This window comes from Neophocaena asiaeorientalis, unplaced genomic scaffold, assembly GCF_003031525.2.
Source record: "Neophocaena asiaeorientalis asiaeorientalis breed wild unplaced genomic scaffold, Neophocaena_asiaeorientalis_V1.1 scaffold79, whole genome shotgun sequence".
NCBI classification, from domain to species: Eukaryota; Metazoa; Chordata; class Mammalia; order Artiodactyla; family Phocoenidae; genus Neophocaena; species Neophocaena asiaeorientalis.
The window spans coordinates 6,688,118-6,709,534 of record NW_020175402.1 but is presented as its reverse complement, the minus strand read 5'-3'; the positions used below and the strand labels follow the sequence as shown (position 1 = coordinate 6,709,534).

Below are 21,417 nucleotides of genomic sequence, written 5' to 3'. Positions count from 1 at the left end.
ACAAAAAGTAAATTAGTGGCTGCCTTGAGCCGAAGGAATTAGGGGGAAATGAGGGGAGGGGTGGACTGCAAAAGAATACAAGGTTTCCTTTGGGGGAGATGAAAAATGTTCTAAAATTGATTGTGGTGATGGTTGCACAACTTTGTGAATATACTAAAACCACTGAATTGTACACGCTAATGAGTGAAATGTATGAGGTGTGAATTATATCTCATAAAGCTGCTACCAAATTAAAACGCCGATTCAAAAGGTTATACACTGTATGATTTCTTTATCTATATAACATTTCTAAAGTGACAAAATTTTAGAAATGAAGGACAAATTAGTGGTAACCAGGGGTTGGGGGTGGAGGAAGGGACAGAAATGATATAAAAGAGCAACGAAGGATCCTTAAGCTGATTGAACTGTTCACTATCTTGACTGTGGTGGTAAATACACAAAGCAACCAACACATGTGATAAACTGTATAGAACTAAATATACACAGATACACACAAATCAGGACAAATGAAACTGGGGAAGTCTGAAGAAGATCTGTGGATTTTAACAATGTCAGTATCTCGAGTGTGATTTATACTACAGTTTTGCAAAATGCAGGAAACAGGGTAAAGTGTATAAGGAAATTTCTCTTATATTTTTTCTTACAACCGCATATGAATCTTTTATATCTCAATAAAAATTCAACAACAACAAAAACGCTGAAATCACAGAGTAAGAAAATTGTTCTGTTGTCAATTTCTCTTCTGATTAAACAATAAAGTCTCCCCTGGTGCAGGTGTGCCATTGCTCCTAACAGCTGCATTACCCTTTGAAACAAGCAAAAGCAGACTTCAGGCTCAATTGCCCAGACAAGAGAATCCAGCTAGAATTTAATAACACTTTTATTTTATGGTGTTTAGTTGTTTATTTTATCTAGATGATATAATGTAGAATTAAGAACACAGATTCTGAAGACAGCCGGTCAAGGGTTCCAATCCCTTACTGCCCTGCTGCTTACTAGCTGTGTGACTTTGAGCCAGTCACTTAACATCTCTGTTAATAATAATCTGTACAGAGGTTACAGATTTTACACCTCATCTGTACAACGGGTATGACGAGAGTACCTAGATCATGGTGTTGTTCTGAGTTTTAAATCAATAAATGATACACACACAATATATGTATAAATGTCCATCACAAAGTGAAATGTTAGCTATCATTATTTTCTGTACCATAACTAGGATTGAGGGAAGGTCACGATGTTTTAGAAGGTTTTAGAAGCACAGATCGAGGCCATACTACCGCTCGGAATGTACCCTTCGCCCCTCGGTTGCCCTGAGTCCATACCCGGGTATCTGGAGGAGGGAGTGGAGCCAGGAGGCACCCACCTGCGCACTTGGTGCGGCTGACGAGGGGCGGCCCGGGGCGGCCTGTGCCGCCGTCACCGGGGCGCGTGAGCAGGACGCTGATCTCGTACTCCGTGTCGGGGTCGAGGTGCCACAGCTTGTAGGTCTGCAGGCTGACCGCGTGAACCTCCGCCCACGGGCCGCGCGCCATGCGGTACTCAATCTCCTTACGCACGATCGGCCCGTCGCCAATGATGGAGTTGGTGTTGAGCTGGATGATGAGGTAGGTGGGACCAGCGCGCAGCAGCTGCGGGGGCGCAATGGGGGTAGGGGGCTCTGCAAGGAGATGGGAGAGAGACGGAGCCCGCGGATGCCGCTATGAATCCCTGGCCCTCAGCTCCTCACCCCACCACACCCAAAAACCCAAGAGCCCTCCTGTCCCCCCAGGCTCCTCACGCAGCCCCCAAGCCCTAGACTAGACTGCCTCCCCCCACTAAATCCCCAGGGCCTAAGAAGCTCCCCACTCCAAAAGCTGACCCCGTCCTCACCCCTCAGCCTACACCCTCTCCCTCACTCCCTTCTGAATCCCCAAGTCCTCGCGTCCCAGGACTGATCGCTTGCCCGCTCCGGTCAACCCTAGGGCCCAATAGCCAGATCCCGCCTCGCCGGGCTCACACCTTGACCCAGCCCCCACGCGGGCCCACCTCTCAGTCACATCCCCTCACCTCCAGTCGGACCTGATCGCAGGTGAGATTGTGCCCCTCCGCAAGCCCCGCCCCGCGGTCAGACCACGACCCTGGTCAAACCCTTCCTTCCCTACCCGTCCATGGGCCGCGCCCCCTGACAAGACTCCGCCCCCTGGTAGAACCTGCGCCCCCACCCTCCGCTCGCCCCGCCCCTCGGAGGCCCGCCCTCCGCAAGCGTCCCCGAGCTCACCTTTGACGATTAGCTCTGCGAAGTTGGAGACGCCGACGCCACGCTGGGCCTGGGACACGCAGCGGTACAGGTCCTGCTCCGCGCGGCGCACGGCGGCCAGCGGGAAGGTGGCCAGGAAGCGCCGGTGGCTGATGTGCCTCACGCCGGCCGCGGGCACCAGTGCCCCGCTCTGTCGCTGAGCGGGGAGAGGGGCCAATGGGTCACGGGCGCCGGGGAAGAAAGGTCCAGATCTCGCTGTGACCCGGGCGAGGGAGTAAATGTCCCGGCCCCATTTAGCCATCCCTACTACACAGGGGCATTTGGGGTTCCTGGAACCAGCTCTGCCACAGGAAGGTGTGGGTCTGATTAAGGGAATGTGGTCGCTCTGCCTTTGATGGAAGGTGTGGTTGGAGGATCCTGGAGCCGCTCTCTGTCCTCAGGGGATGGGGCACCCAAGAGGGCAGAGCAGAGCCTAGGGAGAGCCAGGACGCATGTGTATGGGTGCTGGAGAATAACGGAAGGGCTCAGCATTCCGCAGAGGAGCCAGAACTTTTCATAAGAAGTTGGCCAAGGTCCCCCCACACTCCCACCCCACCCGCCTCACCTGCAGAAGGAAGCGCTCGGCCTCCGCTGCTCTGCCAGCAGCCATGCACTGGAACGAGGCGTTCTGGCCCGCATTGACCTCCACGTCGCCCAGGCGGGAGAAGTGTGGGGCCTTTGCTGCCGGAACAGAGCCTTGGCGTGAGCTGGGCTCGTGCCCCCTGTCAGCAGGAGCCACAGCCACCCGTACCCCTCACCCTGCACCCCAGTGGGCTGGGACTCACCGCAGGGGTAGCTGAGAAGCAGGATGTCATCTAGGCCCATGTAGCCCCTGTGGTCTGAGGAGATGAGGGCCTCAAACAGCACCTGGGGGAGGTGGGAGGGTCCCTGTCATGCTGACATCCCTCCAGCCCTGCCTGGGGAGATGCCCACAAGAGCCCCCTTTCAGCTGTGCTCCAGCCCCATCCTCCTCAACAAGCAGGCCAGCTCACAGTTACCCTCCATACCAAGCCAGCTTGTTGTGGAAGGGGGTGTCAGCACCCAGAGGTAACAAGGTCAAGGCCAGAGGTTCCATCCCAATCCTGGACTGTTACCTTCAAGCCACAAAACTTCCCAGCCAGACAGGGTTTCCAAGTCAGCACTATTCCAACTCACCTCGACCCCAGCCATAAACTATTCCTAATAACAATGACCTCTGACACTGAACCAGACTGAACCATCACTGAAGAACCCAATGCTGACCACAGACTGACTCCTGATGCTGACACAAGCTAATTCCAACCTAGGCCACTTGCTTACTCTGATCTCATGCTGACACCCCTCTACCCACACCCCCAAGCACAGACTGACCGCAGACTGAACCCAGCCCACCTGATATTCATTGGGCCAGAAGGTGCTGACAGCCAGCTCAGCCTGGTGCCACTGGCGGCCGTGGGATCCAGTCATATTCCAGACGGCACTGCCCAGGGGACCCCCATTGACACGCACATAGATGCCCAAAGTGCCCGGGCTGTGCCCATCCCGACTGTACAGGAAGTAGCTGAACTGCACACAGTGGGTGTCATTCTCACTCAGACTCTGGAAGATGACATGGGCCCTCTGGCCTGGAGCATGCTGGGAAGCATTGACCATCAAGTAGGAACCTGGAAAGAGAGGAGGAAGAGGCAGGAGCTGAGAACTCAGGGGAGGACCAGGGTCAGGTGGGCACAGAGGAGGAGGCAGAAACAAAGGACTCCAGGCATTTGGACCCATCTGGAGTCAGCGGCCTGGGTTCTGGTCTCCCAGCTCTGACTCACTGGGTAAGTCCCTTCATTTCCCTGCATCTGTTTCCCAAAGTAAAGACTTGGGGCAGCAAAAAAAAACCACACAAATCTGGCTGTGCCAAAACCCCTTTCTGGCTCCTCACCTCGCCCTTTATGACCCCAGTCCAAGCTTGTGCTAATCCACAGCTTTCCCCACATTCCAAGCTGTCCTTGGAGGCAAGGACTAGGACACTCATCTCAGGAGTCAAGAGTCCAGCACATGACAGGACCTCAAAGTCCACCTCTTCTGAAGCCCTCCCTCTCCATCCCTCTATGGGTGTCTCTCCTGGCCCTTGGATCATTAATAAAGTATGTATCACTCTCCCCACCAGCCTGTGATGCCTCAGGGCTCCACTGCGTCCCCAGCACAGGTCTGCAAGCTGAATGAACTTACAGAACAGAGATGGAATGGAAGGGCTCTAACTTCCCTTCCAGCCCCCAGCCCCTCAATCTAAACTCCTGGGATACAACTCTCTTGATTTCAAACCTGGAGAAAGGCAGCCCTGCCCCTGCCCCTGCCCCAGAGATCCAAGCTGTATGCTGGGAGTGGGGGAGAGGGGTGGCGGGGGAAAGGGGGCTGGACTCCTCAGGACCTGGCTGGGGGATTATGGCTTCCCTTCTGTGGGGAGAAGGCCCCAGCAGCTGCTAACGGGGTGCCTGCAGCCACCCAGGGCCACCTCCTCCCAGGCCTGGCTGCCAGCCCACACAAGCCCATTCAGATCCCAAACCACGAGGCTCCCTGCTCCAGGCGGGCTCTCCAGGGGCTCCACTGGAGGGAACGGCATTCATCTCTGGGAGCCAGAAGCCTGTGAAGAAGGCAGCTCCTGCATCAGTCCTGGTGGGGTAGTAAACAAAACTCCAGGTCCCCATTCCCACTCAGGAAGGGGTGCATCCCAGCCCCCGCACAGTCTCTCTTGGCCCACTCCTCCATCCTCTCTCCTCTCCCTGTGAGCAGCTGTGGGCGTGTCTCTCTCCCCCTTTCAAACTGACACTTTGTTCTTGCCTCTTCCTCTTCCCTAGTCTTTTCTCACTCTGCATCCCTCTTCTTCTCTTCCATTTACTCCCTTCATCCCTGTCACCCCTCCTTCTCCTCTCTCCTGCTCTCTGAGTGTGAATCTCCCTCCTTCCTCCTCTCTCCACCTCCAAGTCTCTTCCCCAGAATGTGAGCACCAACAGAGCAGAGAGACTGTCCATCTGGCTCACCACTGCATCCCCAGGATCCAGCCCAAGGCCCACACTACATACAAAATTTCTCTCCCCCTTTTGTCACTGGGTATGTCTCTGCTTGTGTGGAGGAGAGAGAGAAGCAGAGCCCACACAGGGTGGTCAGGACTGTAAGAGGTGAATTCAAATCAGCAACCTGTACCCGAATGCTAACCTGTACCAGGCCAAGGCTGGGCCCTGGGGATATGGAATCGGCCTGCTCAGCATCCCTGCCACGGTGGGCACCTTGACAGATCACTGTCACACAGGTCAGACTTTGATACCTGCCAGGACAGTGGTCAAACAAGGAGCTGAGAGCCCTGTGAAGGCGGAGAGGAATGCCCCTGGGAGGGCACAGTGTGAGCAAATGCACAGAAGAGGGGAGGCAGGGGGGCCTCCGGGAGTCGAGGCGAGGGGCAGGAGCGGAGGTTGCCTGTGCCAGGTGGTGGGGGGCCTCTCTCCTGCTGGCTTCAAATCCTGGTCCCACACTGAGAACCTTTGCTGCCCCTCCCACGAACTCTTGACAGCAGATGCGAGCTCGGCCATGCTGTGAGCTGAGCAGCAAAGGCCCTGGCCCACTACTATGACAGGGCAAAGGGGAGGGGCCATAGGCTGTCCCATTCTGGGTTCCCTCAGCAAGCCCTTTTGGTCCTCGCACTATGCTGTGTCCTCCGACTCAGCCCTCATCAGTAATAAAGGTGATAACTTGGTCTCCACCTGTCTTATCCTTTTCTTAATCCCCAGTTGCTTCTGTACCCAGTGAAGAGGGGTGCTAGTAGTTGGATCCCCTCAAATATCTCCAACAATAGCATCTAAGCATTAATTGAACCCTTACATGCCACCCCCATGTTACGTACTTTATAGGCATTATCTAATAATCCTATGAAATGGATTCTTGTGCTCTCCATTTTATAGTTAAGGAAATGGAAGCTCAGAGAAGTTAGGTGACTTGCCCAAAGTCACACAGATGGTAAAGTGATGAAGCAAAGATCTGAAGCCCAGCCTTCATGACTCTTGAACCAGTGCACTAAAGGCCATCATCAGGGTAGAAGGCCGGGACTAGAATCTACATAATTAGTCTCCTCTCAGTCCAGTGTTCACGACGCCAAATATTCCCCATCCTGAAACAGGGGCAGGGCAGGGCCGAAGTCGGGAAAGATCCAGGAAGAAAGGGGCAGAGGCAGAAAGGTTTTACACACATCCAGCCCCCAAGGTTACTGCTCTGTCAGCATCTTCAAGCCTGGGACACCAGGATTCAGAGGCTCACAGGGAGAAGAGAGCCTCCCTGAAGGTAGAGGATTTAGGAAGACCTGGCAGGAGTAAGGTGGATCCTGTACTAAGCTGCCATAGGAGTAATGGGAGGTGGGCTTTATCTTACAGTTTGTAAGGGTCTTTGATTACTTGAACCTGCACCCATTTTACAGGTAAAACTACCTGAGGTACACAATTGGTCAGGGTTCAGAGAGCTCCATATTCACAGTGTCATCTGTGTCATTACAGATGCCAAAGCAGATGGAGGCCCAGAAAGATTGGGCAGTGTACCCAGGGTAACACAGCAGGTGGGTAGCATGCCCCTGGAAGGAGATGAAGGGGGAATGGTGATTGAGAGTAGGCTCACCATGGGGCAGGTCCGCAGGAGCCCGGGTGCCAGGGTGGATCCTCACTTGCTCCCACTGGAAGTCGTCATACTGGGCCTGGCTGTACTCACAGGGCACTGCTGGGTCACTCGCCTCCTCGAAGGTGCAGCCGGCTGTAAGGGAAGGGCCTGCTTAGCCCAGGCTAGAGCAGGGCTGCTGGCCAGAAGGGCTCCTGGGGCTACCCTCTAGGTGCCCCGCACTGTCCCTTCCTACCCAGGCCCACCCTCATCCCCTCCGTCTCCTCAAGCCCTCCCCCCACTGCTCCCTCCCTCTAACCAAACACTCCCTCCCCCACCCTCTCCTTCTTTTCATTGTCTCCTCCCAATGCCAAGACCTCCCCACATTGCCCACCCCTCCAGTACTCCCCAGGACCCCCCACTGCTCAACCACCAATCAAACACCCTCCTCAACAAAAGCCAGTTATCATTACTATCCATTAAAGCCTCTCAACAACTCATGAAATCAAAGCTAGAATTATCCCCACTTTACAGATGAGGAAACTGAGGCCCAAAGAGTCTGTGACCTCCTTAAGGTCACACAGCAGGTTAATGACAGAGGTGGGGTTTGGACCAAGATCTGCTGACTGCCGGTCAGTGTTCCATCACCTGCCCCTCCATCTTTGCAGAGAGGACAGACAGTGGGCCCCAGGACTGGCAGGGTCATGAATGCCCTAAGTCAGCCCTGATGGTATATCCTTAAAAATAAGAACAATGTCCACTGATGACATCAGGCTTACGACAAGCCCTGCACAGTGCTAAACGCTTTAAGCGTGGATTCCCATTTAGGCCTCGCCTTCTAAGGAGGTACCACTACTGTATTTATTCCTACTTGACAGATAGGCTTAAGTGATACACATTACCCAAAGTCACCTGACTGAGGTCTCTGCCTGCAGGAACGAGGACACATATGACTAGAGGAAGCAAATTCCCATGATTTGGAACCAATATACATAGTTTAAATATGGCGGGGATTGAAATGGATGTGAGTCCTTTGGTTGGTAATGAGGTTCATATATCTTAGCTGGCTCATCAAAGCCCTGAGTTGGACATAATACACTTGAGAACACCACTGGTTCAGAAAGTAACTGCAAACAGGTCCCTGCTCTCACTCCTGAACCTTAGTGTTTGGAGCCCCATCAGGGATAAATGAAGGCATCTGAGACCCGGGAAAATGCATGGACAAGTGGCGAGGAAGCAGGCACAAATCATGCCAGGCCCTGTCCTGGGTGCCTATCAGCCACTGGTACTTCTCCCCACTTGACAGATGAGGTGACTGAGGCTCTGAGGGGTGAAGGAATTCATCCACAGTATGTGGTGGTAGATAAGCAAGTGGGCTTTGGCATCAGACAGACTTGGGAGTGAGCCTTGACTCTGCAATTTGCCAGCCCTGTGGTGGTGATCTTTTCTCATCTTCAGTTTCCCCACCCACAAGTGGAGTTGTTGAGGTTGCAGTGCGGGGGTCCACTTAGCACGATGCCTAGCACATGCAAGCACTCAGGAGCTAGCAGCTCTGCACCTGTTCCACCTGAGCCACCTGAGTAACAGAAGCAGGATTTGAATCCATGGCGGTCAGAGGCCGAAGTCCACATTTCTCACCAGAAAAGCCTTCACTATGAGAAGGGGCAAGTTTTAGCTGCTTCCCAGCCTCAAGAAGAGGAGGGGCAAGAAACAGAGAGTAACTGGGGCGTGAGTGCCACGTGCCAGGCACAACGGTGGGCATCTGCACGCACTGCTTGTGGCCTCACTTTCAGGAGGCTCTGCTGTTTCATCTGCAGCAGGGACTTCTCCAGGTTTTCGCGGATCATGTGAAGCAGCATCTCGAAATGCACAGCCAGGCACAAGGGGCTTGCCACTATTGGGAGCGGGGGAGTCTCCCTTTCCTCTTTATGGACCCCATCAGAGCGTAAAACAGTAAAAGGTGGGCAAAAGGCTGGCACCAGGTGGATGGGATGAAATAACAGCAGCCTCTCTCCAGAGCTGGGGCAGGACGTTGGCTGAGCTCTTGGCCTCATTGTGTGAAGACCCCTGGTCAGCATGTGCCCTATGGCCTGTGGAGGTGGGTTTTAACCCCATCTGTGCTGGGGAGGCCTCAGCTCTCCCCCTAGAAAATGATCCATAGCACAGCATGAAGAGAGAACACAGCTAGTAGGGATGATCAGGGAGGGCTTCCTGGAGGAGGGGACAGCTGACTTCATTCAGCCTGAGCTGAGTCTGTGCCTGAGGGTCTTAGCCAAGGCCTCCCTGAGCCTCCAAATTACCAGAAAGGGAACCCCAGGATCTAGAGTCTCGCTGGGGCTCAGGTCCTTCCTGTTCCTTCTCAAGTAACAAGGCAGCTGCCCCAGATGTCTCACCCATGGCCCTGCGGCGAGCCTGGGAATGCCAGCTCCTTGGCTTCCTCCCGTCCATTCTGAGCCAGGCCAAGTGAGCTTCCAGGACTCCCAGCCTGACTGACCTGGTCAGAGGGACCCCCAGACCGTCTGACCTTGGCCAGAGTAACCCTGAGACTGCCTGATGCAGGTCAGTTGACCCCCAGACAGATAGACCTGAGCCAGAGTGGCCCCATCATCATCCAGATGACCACCAGACCATCTGACTTTGACCAGAATGACCACCAGACTGACTGACTGAGCCCAGACCAGCTGACCATGTCCAGAGTGACCCCTGACTTCCGTCAGAACGGAAGTCCTGCACCTGTCCCAAGCCAGGGTGATCTCCCCGGCTGACCATTCCCATCCAGAGTACCCCCTTCCGGAGGCAGAATGATTCCCACTCCCTGATCCATGCCCATCCCCAGCCCTGTGTTTCTGGGCCAGGCCCATTCCAGTCACAGCCTTCAGGGGGTAACATCTCTGGGGCCAGGTTCTCCAAGGTGAGCTCCACCCCCACCTGCTCCCCAGCTCACCCTGGGACGGGAACAATCAGCCCTCCTGGATCCTGCGAAAAGCCCCATCACCTCCAGCTGGATGGCTCAGGAGCTAGGAGTCCCAACGCCAAGTCCCCACTTCTACTAGAGACTCAACTCCTGCTAGGGGCCACCAGCCCAGGGGAGAAAAAAATAGACCAGACTTTGTGTTGAGAGCAAGAACGGTCAGGGAATACCTCTCGACTCCATCAACACAGACGTGGGCACAGACATGCACACACACATCAACGCCATCACAAGAGGGCTGCCACTTACCACCATGACCCCCCGTGCCACTGATTCCTCATAATAACTCACAAGCTCAGTACTATTATTATTCCCATTTTACAGATGGACACCGAGGCACAGAGAGATGAGGTGACTTGCTCAAGGCCACATCTTAAGTCCCAGAAGCTGGGATTTATACCACCTATCTTTTTTTTTTTATTAATCCTTTGTCAGTTGCTTCATTTGCAAATATTTTCTCCCATTCTGAGGGTTGTCTTTTGGTCTTCTTTATGGTTTCCTTCGCTGTGCAAAAGCTTTTTTTTTTCCTTCTTTATTTTTTTATTTTTTATATGTTGAATAAGAGTGGTGAGAGTAGGCAACCTTGTCTTGTTCCTGATCTTAGTGGAAATTACACCACCTATCTTTATTCAAGGAGACTAAGCACAAACAAAGCAAGGCCCTGGTATTCTGTTGGCCACATGTACAAATTTGGTTCCACTTATTGGACATTCATTCACTGACAGTACAAAGCAGGCCCCAGGTTGGCACTAGTAGAGGCACAAGAATGGTTAAGACTCTGCTCTGCCCTCAAGGACCTCCTAGTCTGAGTGGAAGTAAGGGAATGAGACAAAGCAGAGTAGGGTTAAGGCCACAAGGGGAGTCCGGGGAGGAGGGTGGGTACAGGGGGAAGGCTTCCTGGAGGTGGGTGCATCTGAGCAGAAGGATGGAAGGATAGGTACCATTCTGGCCAGTAAAGATGGAGAGAGGGGCATCTGAGGTAAAGGGCCCAGCAGGAGCGAAGGAAGGTAGTGAGTAACACAGTTGGTCCAGGGCCCAGAGAGGAGCCCAGACTGGCCAAACAATGGTAGATAAGATGGGAGGGAAGGAGGCTGAGGCCAGATCACGGACAGCCAAGTGCCAGGGTGAGAAGTCCAGCCTCATTTTAAGGAGGGAAACCATACTAGGTATTTGAGCAGAGAAGCACCTGGATTCAGATGAGACAAGTGACACATCCTATAAGCCATGAGGAGGGCAGGTGGCTTCTCCAGACAGAACTGTAGGATCAGAAGTGGGACAAGTTATCAAGGGGTCTGGAGTCAGATGTCAGGAACTGGTGAGGAAGGAGCCTCAAGTCCCCATCCTGGATGCAAACGGCACGCGCTCCAATCACACTGACAGAGATGCACAACACACACAGACACACACAGAGTGTTCACATACACACACTCTCTCCCCCCAGCCTCGTCTAAGCCTTGGGGACACAGTCAGCTGGGCTGGGGACAGGGAGAAAACCAGACCCCTCCGTGGGTACTCCATGTCTGCCAGGGCCTCCCTGAGAGGGTGGGCTGAATCAACCCAGGACCCCCAGCAGCTCCCCCAGACTCAGCTCAAACTGGCCCAGCTACATTCCTCAGCTAATCTTCACAATCTGGCAGGCGGTTGCCTGAGCAACCGTCAGCCACAATTTGGGAAGGCAGGATGATGGTTTATCCACATCCGGCTGGGCTCCGGATGGGGTGATGTAAGGGGCAAAGCAACCTCTGCAGGAGGAGCCAGAGTGCGGGAGGGGGTCTCCCTGGAGTGAGGGTCTCCACCCTTCCATATGCTTGTACTGCCATATGCAGACCTGTGTGTGTGTGTGTGTGTGCACGTGCGCGTGCGTGCATACACATGTACATGGCTGTGAGACTGATAGCCTGGTACTGACTTGTGAGTACTCGACTGGGAGGCAGAAGGCCTGGATCTAATTCCTGCTGAGCCTCTAACTTCCTGTGTGACCCTGGGCAGGCGGCTTGTCCTCTCCGAAGCCCTGCTTCCTCACCTATGAAATGAGAACGGGGACCTTGGTGACCTCTAAGGCTGTTCCACCTCTAGAATTCTGATTCCATTCGTGTGAGCAAGTATATGGGCAAGAATAACTTGAAGGCAGAGAGAGATACTATAGGGGAGAGGTGAGGGTGAGTGGGGCTCTCCCAGTGTAGGTCCCTCAGGCACCGTGCTGTGAAGTTGTGGGTGTGTGGCTGTGCGTTTATCTGCAGAGATATATGGGCACATTCAGCAGAAAGCATGTGCCTAAGGGGGAGGTGAGTGTACACGGCAGGTAGAGGGGAGCCGTGCGTGCGTGCGTGAGCGTGCACGCGTGTGCACGTGGGCACCACAAGCATGGAAGCACCAGACAGGGAATGGTGTTCTGTGCCAAGTGTGGCTGCCAGCCACCATCAGTGTTTTCCGAAGACCCTAGGTAAACAGAGGCTGTTTGCAATGAGATTTTTGTTCCCTTTGGTTTGTCAGTAGAACATTCAGTTCCCAAGGGACGGCCCCAGGAGAAACAAAACTCCTCCCGACAGATTACAAATTTAGGGGCTGGCATCGTACCCAACACCTGGCATAGCCCCAACCCTTGCCTGGGGAACCCAAATACAACCCCAAGGATAACACTGGTCTATTTCACCATCTGAAGCCACACCCCCTTTCTAGGTAGCCCAACCCAACCCTAGAACCAACACAGGCTCACCCTTGGACATTCCTGCCCAACCCAGCCCCATCCCATGTTCTCCACCACAATAACAGCTCCATCTCAGGCCTGTCTAACCCCTACCTCCTCCCTTCTTGAGATCAGAGACTGTCTCTTAATGCCTTTGAGCCCCATCCCAAGCCCTGTGTATAGTAGGATGCCAACAGTGGCTGGACTTATCAACCCCATGATCCCAGCTAGTCTGATCCAGGCTCAAGGACCATGACTCCAGCCCAGAGACCCGGCCCAGCCCACTTCACTGCTCTCCTGGCCCAGATCAACACAACCAGACCTTGGCTGGGGCTCCCCCGAGCTGCCCTCCAGAGCCCTGAATAATTGATGCGCAATTAACAAGGGCAGGGCTGGCAGCAACATGCCCACCTTTTAATCACCCAGCATTCAGCAGAGCTGCAACCAAGAACACCCAGGGCCAGGCCACAGGGAGAGAAAGCTGAGCTGATATCCCCTACAGGAGCCAATACAGAACCCAGCGATGCCAACATCCCTCCATCTCTACTGAGAATAGAAGGAAGCCAACTACAGCAGGGGAAACTTCGGCCAGCCTCACTCCCCATCTCCCGGATCAATATGCCCAGCAAATCCCAAAGTTAGCAGCAGGGCTGCCATGTTGTTAGTGTAAGGGGAAGGCACAGGGCGGGGCCAGACTCCATACAGAGGCAAAGGGCTGAACGGAGGGTCGTTCTTTGCAGAGGTACAGCGGGCAAAGGGTACACAGACCCCTGTAGTGCAGACGCCGTGTGTCATATAAAAACGCAGTGCAGCGTAGAGAGGCAGAGGGCTGTGCACGAACACGTACAGTGCAAAGATCTGGACTTTCTAACGGTCCCGTGGCAAGAGAGGGCTACGTGGCTGCGGTGTGGTGTGTTGCGGGTGCAATGCAGCAGCTCCACTATACAGAGGCGGAGCGCAGTTAGACAATGCAGGGCGGCAGAGGAGTGTACACAGACCCCCACACAACACCTGGCACAGCACGGCAGGACTGGTCGGTGCCACGATGCAGTGGAGAGGTGCCCCATCCATCGTGGCCATGACCCAGAGGCACAGTGCAGCAGTGAGCACTTAGTGCTACATTGGGCTGGCGCTCAGCACCAAGGGATAGGTGTATGCAGGAACACTGAGGGGGTATGTCCAAGCCTCACTAGGCTTGGCACATAGTTGGCGCTCCATGAATTCTCACTGAAAGCATGTCTAGTGGAGGCATGCAGAACATGCAGAGATACAGGGAAGAGAAAGACGTGGCGCAGTGCAGAAGGAATTGCTGGGTGCTCGATACAGTCCCAAGGAGTACAGTAAGTGCAGACTTGAGAGCAGGGCTAGAAAGTGGCACCAAAATGAAATGTAGTAAAGACACCATGTGGAACAGGGAAGTCAGTGCAAGAGCTCTGCATCTTGAGATCCAGTAGAACGCACACAACCCAACAGTGAGCAGGTATAGTGCAGGGTAGAGGCCCAGGACAGCGCCCGTGTGCAGCGCACAGACGCAACGCCGGCTACTTGCACAGGTAATGCCTGCAAAAACCCACGCCAGTCCCGAGCCCAACAGAATGGCCTCAAGCTGCAGTGTAGCTACCGACTCCTCGGGCAGTGCGCAGTGGGGGCCAGAGGAACACTGCAGTGAGGCCACTTGAAGCAAAGATGCTGCTCAACTGGGGCTGCCAACAGAAACCTGGGGAAGGACACCAGCTGACACCTCAGTGGCCGTACAGGGTGAGATAACCTAGAGGGTGGCGTTACAGCGGCAGTGGTACAGTATGACGGGCTGGGCCAGGAGATGCGCATCTCCAGTGCAGTGCAGTGAAGCAGTGGGGCAGAAGTGCTGTGCCGGGCAAAGGGGCAGTGTGTTTGCACAGCGCGACGGTGGACTGCAGACAGGCTGTGCCCGGCCATGCCCGATGCAGTGCAGCACAGAGAGGCCGTGTGACGCAGATGCAGCGTCGTGGTAGACGGCATCTGTTGGCACAGTGCAGTGGTGCGTTGCCAGGGACTATGCACAATCCCAGGAGGGTCCACAAGCCCAACACAACATCATCATCCAGTAGAGTCACACAGCACAGAAGAGCCGCAAACACACAAATGGCAGCACAACCGCAGAACAGAGGCACAGCACAACGGGACAATGCGGGTGGAGCATACAGACACGCGGGAGAGTCCACACAGCCAACGTAATGCGGAATCTCACACAGCGCAGCCATGCAGCCTAGGGCTGAGATGCAGTGCAGTGCAAGGATGCAATGCAGTGGCCCAGTCCTGAGGTGATGGGTCCAGGACTCCCCAGAGAGCACACACCCAGAGCAGGCCGGGGCTTTGATGCAGAGCAGTTCTTAGTGTGAGGTGAAGACGTGGCACACTTCTCCCTATGATGCACTGGAGAGCAGGGGAGCCAGGACCCCCAGAAACCCTTGTGCCTACAGCTCTGCCTGGCTGGGCTGGCTACCCCATGGGTTGGGGGTGAGGCCTCATCTGCCCTGGGGGCTTCCCCCCACCTCACCTCCCACTCCCAGCATCTTCCACCCCAGGGACTCTCCAAGGGCACGGGATGAAGCCACTGCCACCCGTGGGGCAGACAGCCAGAACTGAGCACATTGTCCGGGTATTTCTATCTGAGCAGGGCCCCAGCATGCAGGCAGGGAACAATGAATTCAGATTCTGCTGAAAAGCTTTTGGACAATTAAAGCACAGCCCCTGGCCCCCAGCCCAGGGACAGGCAGTGTGGGACAGGACGAGAGAGAGAGAGACGCAGAGGGAGACCTATTGGATTAGGCCTTGGCACAGGTTGGGCGGGAAGTGGAATGAACGGAGGGGAAGGGGTGAGAGGCGAGCCAGACCCGATGACCTGGATGGTCACTCCAGCACTCCCAGCCACCATCACCCCTCCCAGGCCTCGGTTTCATCAGAAGCCAAGAACAAACTTTTCTGAGCACACAGGATGCTGTGCACATACACACACCCTTAATAACAGTTCAGCACACACAGTGCCTACTACACGCCAGAGCCTGTTCTGAACGATATACGTGTCTATATAAAATATATCCTCATAGCAACCCCGTGCAGCGGGTTCGTTCCATTATTATCCCCATCTCACAGATGAGAACACTAAAGGCCCAGAGAGGTCAAGTAACTTGCCCAAGGGTTACATGGCTAGCAGTGGTAGAGTGAGGATTCGAACCCAGATGGTGTGGCTCCCAAGTCCATGCTCTTCACCACCACACTCTAGGTACAAACACACAGGCACACACGCACAACCACACAGGTGTACACATACACACATGCAAGCACACACACAGACACATCCTGAGCAATGTATTTCCCAGTCTCTCAGCTGAGACCCACCTGTCCTGTCCAGATAGGTTTCTGATACCTCCCAGTTGTCACCTCTTATCCCCCGTCAGCTGTCCCATATCCCCCTTCTATCCATCCCTCACCTGTCCCCCAACCCTCAGTTGTTCCCCCAACACCACCTGTCCCCTCATTCCCAGCTGTTCCCACCCCCCAGATATATCTTTATTGCAAGTAATCTCCCCCCCCCCCCGTTGTCCCCCACCCCCAAGTTGTCACTCCACCCCACTCAAATATCTCCAACACCCCTTCCCAACTTCCCTATCCCAATCCTTCATCCTCTCCACCTATACTCAGCTCCCAAACCTCAGGGACCCCTCTAAGCCCCCCTTTTCTTCATCCCTTCAGATTCACCACCAGGTCCTGGGGTCTGCACCCTGGGAATCCGCTCAAGACCTCCTGAGTCATCCAGTAACAGCTGCCTTCTGAATTGTCAACCCCAGGGGTCCTCCCCAGCCATTCTTCAGGCAATGGCAGCCCCACCCAGGGCCAGCCAAGGGGGGACACCGGCCCCCAACCATGACTGCCCTCTGGAGCCCCAGCTCCACTCCAACTCCGAGCCTTCCCTGCGTACCCAGGGGTCCACATCAATGCAAACATTGAGTAGGCACATGCCAAGTACAAGGCCCTGGGGACGGGAGATGACAAAGATCCAGCCCAGCCCTTCCTCCCAGCCTAGTGGGGAAGGAGACGGAAAACACTGCAGCCCACTGACACATGTGCATGGTGGGAGAAACCTGGCCAGCCGTGTCGGTTGGCGTCTGGGAAGGCTTTCCTGGGGAAGTGACAACAGAGCTGGACTTCTGAAGGCTGAGCGAGTAGCCAGGCCTCCAGGAAGCAAGACGGGTGGGAGTGGTGTTCTCGGCAGAAGGCACAGCATGTGCAAAGGCAGAGAGGCGTGAAAGGGCCTGGCCGGTTCTGGGACCAACATTGGCCTGGTGAGCCTGGATCATAAGGTGGACGTGGGGAGTGGGGTCAGGGGAGGAGAGGCATAAACATGAAGCTGTCACGGAAAGCAGAGGCTGGGTCATACAGGGCCTTATCTGCCATGTTAGGCTTTGGTCCCTGGGTGCTGGAGAGTCTTCAGCTTAGCACAAGGGAGTGGCAGGATCCTATGCCTGCCTGTGAGGTCATTCAGATCCCGGGGTGGTAGAAGCACTAATGGCAGAATGGAGACCAAGGCGGGGGCTGCTGCAATCGTCCAGGCAAGAAATGACGCGGCTGGAGAGAAGGGGACGTGGATTCAGCAAAACCTTCTTCAGTGGCCACTGAGCGACAGGCCATCCACTCCTTGAGGTGTCCGGGCCTCACTAAAGATGCTGTAGGCCCTGCACCTCTAGACCATCACTGTCTATAGAATTTTCTGCTGTGATGGAAATGCTCTCTACCTTCACAGACTGACCAATTCCATAGCTACTAGCAACAGGCGACTCTCGAGGACTTGAAATCTGGCTGGTGAGACTGAGGGACCGAATGTTTATTTTAATGAACTGTAGCTAGGTGGCCACATGTAAGTGGCCACCATACTGAAGAGAGCAGGTAGAGAACATTTCCATCATTTTAGAAAGTTCTATTGGATAACACAGCTCTAGAATGACGAACCATAGAGAAGCAGAACCACTGGGGTCTCCTCCAGTGGCAGCACCCTCTGGCAGCTGTAGGGAGGTGAGAAGGCAAGCCCCAGGGAAGGCAGTGTCACAGGCTGAGCTGGCACAGCCCCAGTCCCTGGTCCATAGCTGCGTACGGTCACCGGGACACTCCCCACCCAAACATGCATATCCCTTTCCAGGAGACGCAGACACCTAAATATACAAATAGACACACAGACCACAGGGCACCCCACAGCCAAACTCACAAACACCTGGGTACTCCAATGCATGCGCACCCCACTGCTAGATACATATATACCCCACACCCGGACACTTGGGTACCCACACCCAGACACCCAGGCAGCCTGGGCAGCCCCACAGCTGGACACAACACGGCTACACTCCCACACACCCATTAACCTGAGGACTCCCAGACACCTGGATACACCCACCTCCAGATCCAGAGACACTGGGATATCCTTATGTTGACACACCCAGTTCCTCCCACATCCTGGCACTGGGACACCCACACCCAGAACCTGAGACACCACCCACCCAAAGAGCTCCACCCCCAAACTCCTGGAATCTGACACTTGGATACCCAGACACCCCAGCATCAGGCTCCCCAGGTTCAGACCAGCTTGTCGCCTCCTTACTCCAAGTTCAGATCCTGCCACACAGGGTAACCAGATGGCTAGACTCCCTGAGAAGCCACACATGTGTCCTGTGCCCCAGGTTGCAATCATACCATCAGAACCACACACACACACACACACACACACACACACACACACACTCTGACTGCCCAGATGTCAGAATCACACCTGCACACACCTCAGCCTCCTCCCTGAACCCCACCTGCAGGGGTCAACACAGGGGGCAGCTCTCCTCCCTTCCTGGGCTCACAGGCAGCCAGGACAGAGGCTGAGACAGAGGACAGAGTCTGCCCTCCTGCCGCAGGGCCCTCCCCTCCTCCCCAGACGCTCAGACTGACAGTTGGGACTCGATGCCTCTCACCAACTGCCAAACCTCCAGCACAAAGAGCTGAGACCAGAGGCCGGCTGGGGGGCAAGGGCAGTGGGGGTGGGGCTCGAAGGACGGTGGCTGGGGGGAGGGGCTGGCAGGCAGAGAGTTGACCTCTCCAACTCACAGCTCCCAGACAACACTCTCTGCATGGCCTTTTCACACACACCATCCCCCAGCAGAATTTTCCAGATTCCTGGAGGGAAACCTATTATATGTAATCTCTACTTTCAGTGGAGTCAGTGCGCCCCCATCTGGCATCTCCAGCTCAGAACCTGACCCACGGGACATCGCTCATTCTTTCATGCTGGGTGTATTTACTCAGCGGGAGTGGGCCAGGCCTTGTACCTGGCACTAAAGATTCAGAAGGAAACTAAATACCCAGTCCCTGTCCCCACAGAGCTCATGTAAGGGAGAAAGGACAAATAAACTGTAATTACAATAATTACGGTGTTATGGAAAACCCTAATCAACCCCCACCCTCCCTTTTTAGGATAGAAGGGGGAGTAACCAAGGAAGGCTTCAGAGAGGAGGTGATGTCTAACCTAAAATCCTAAGGAGGAGCAGGAGGTCACCCAGTGAAGAGGTGTAGTTAGAGAGTTCTGGGGAGAAAACATAGCTTGTGCAAAGGCCCAGAGAGGAGATGGCAGGAGTGGACATTTAGTGGGTATTAGTAAGTGGGTTAGACTGGCCACAGCATAGGATGCAAGGCAAGTAGTGCAAAGCTGATGGGACTGGACAGGCAGGCAAGGGTTAGAGCAGGCAAGAGGACATAGCGGGAGGGACTTAACCCAGGAGGTAATGGGGAGCCTTCAAAGGGTTTCAAACATGTGTTTTAGGAAGATCCCTTACACTATGGAGGGAGGGGTGGAGGAAGAGGCTGGAGCCTTCCTGCCTGTGAAAGATGGATGAGGATGGAGAGAAGGGGACAGATGAGAGAGATCCTGAGATGGCATAAAGGTAGGATGCATCAGGATGTAGGGAGAGCAGCTTGGAGGAGGGAGGGGGTTAAAAGACGAAGGAGGGCACAAGGTACACCAGCAACTCTAACTAACCCAGCCCTGCATGAAAAGCCACCACCCACCCCATTCTAGCTTAGCTGATGAAGGCATGGAAGGATGGCAGCATGCCTGGAGCAAGCAGGGTGCCCCCCTGGATCTTCTCTGACACCAGAGCTAGGACGGAGGCTGTCCAGGAGCTCAGCACCCACCCCCCACTCTGGCCACTCACACTTCTTCCTGCTGAGTCCCTCCCCCACCCCCAGGGAGAAGGGCCAGCTGCCCAGACAAGCCTTTATTGCCCAACCTGAAACCACTGGGCAGCCTCTCCCTCATTCCTGCTGTCCACAACTCCAGCAACCAAAAGGACAAAATGAGCTAGAACGCAGCAGAATAAATTACTGCCAGATTTGCATGGCACAGAGACATCACCACCCACCCTCTGGGGGGAGGGAGACTCAGGAGGCCTTCAGGGAGCTGGGCTGACTCTAATCAACGTGGGGACAAGGGGAGCTCACACCCCTTCTACTAAGGGCTTCTGAACTAAGCTCAACAGTAATAGCTACAGGTGCCAGGAACCGTAGAAGTGAAGTGACTTGCCCAAGGTCACAGGGACAGCATGTGGCAGAGACAGACTTGCACCCAGGTCCCTCTGGCTTCAAATCACAGTCTCTGGCTCTGTAGCAGTCCTCAAAACCATCTTTTGTTCCCTGGCACTCACAAACAGAGCTTTAGTCTACAATCTACCACGTACCATACACCTTCATTATGAAGCCCATGGGGCAGATGAGAAAACGGCGGCCCCAAGAATGGAAGTAACCCACTCAAGATCTCACTCCCAAACCTCAGTCCTTGACAGTCTCCCCTACTGGCAGGAGCTAGGGCACCTGAGGGTTCTTGGAATCAAGATGATGGTGCCAGGGATGGGGGAGCATGTACCCTTGGTTTGATCTCAGGGTGGCGGAGGGGGACAAAGTTGCTGCAGGACAGGGGGGAGGGATTGGGGGAGGATAAGGAGGGAGGTCGCCTTAGGCGTCCTCTCGGGCACCAAGCGGTCAAAGCTAAAGCTGTGCGCGATGGCCTGGGACCGCTGGGCCCAGCAGAGCTCAGAGCCAGTGGCCAGGGCAGCTGCAGGTGCCCAGGGAGCTCCGCCCGAGGGGACGGAGGGAGCAGCGGGGCAGCGAACGCTTTCGGGAGGGGCCAGTTCTCGGAGACCGGCGGCCTGAAGGAGTCTCTGGGGCCGACGTGCTTCTGCCTGTGTCTTGGCTCGGGTACCCGTCTGGGGCATCTCCCCGTTACTCAGCGCCCCGGGTACCAGGCTGAAGCCGCCCAACTGGAGGGGCTAGGGGTGCTGAGGCCACCACCGGTAAGGGACCGGCCACCCCCGCCCCAGGGGAGGCATCGGGCGCAACTCAGCAGAAGAGGGCCGCAGTCTGGGATCCCAGGCCTCAGGGTAGGATGGGGGGTTGGGAAGGGGGTGGACAGACACACCAACACACACACAGATTACACACGGTCCACAGCACACACGGGTACACAGACACAGCTTTAGATACACACATTCAGAAACGCTATCACACGTACAATTACACACACACACACACACACACACACAAACACAGCCCAAAAGACTCCAGACTCCAAAACACACCCAGAGACAGCTTGGTCATACAGCACACAGAAGCCCGGAGACACACGCTCACACACGTACACTTACTCACGGCCGTCCCGGCCGGCGGGGAGGCCGCACAAAGTTGCGGAGTCGACTGAGGGGGTGTCCCGGGAGACCCCTGCGTTCGCGGCGCCCCCAGCGCGCAACGGGAGGGGGCGCCGTCCGGCCGCCCAGAGCCAGGCCCGGCCCGCCCGGACTCACCCCCGCTCAGCTG

The 21,417-nt window shown here is 55.1% G+C and overlaps 1 protein-coding gene across 3 annotated transcripts in view; it reads right to left on the bottom strand.

Moving 5' to 3' along the window:
* The window catches only part of PTPRU (protein tyrosine phosphatase receptor type U), an 81,323-nt gene that overhangs the window by 58,695 nt on the left and 1,211 nt on the right, over positions 1 to 21,417 (bottom strand). For all 3 annotated transcript variants that reach the window (XM_024766832.1, XM_024766833.1, XM_024766834.1), the window contains exons 2-7: positions 6,902 to 7,033; positions 3,650 to 3,921; positions 3,064 to 3,145; positions 2,844 to 2,959; positions 2,261 to 2,435; positions 1,367 to 1,660 (exon numbers count right to left, since the gene is read on the bottom strand). In XM_024766832.1, the coding sequence (XP_024622600.1) occupies positions 1,367 to 1,660; positions 2,261 to 2,435; positions 2,844 to 2,959; positions 3,064 to 3,145; positions 3,650 to 3,921; positions 6,902 to 7,033 (1,071 nt within the window). The remainder of the gene's footprint in view (positions 1 to 1,366; positions 1,661 to 2,260; positions 2,436 to 2,843; positions 2,960 to 3,063; positions 3,146 to 3,649; positions 3,922 to 6,901; positions 7,034 to 21,417) is intronic.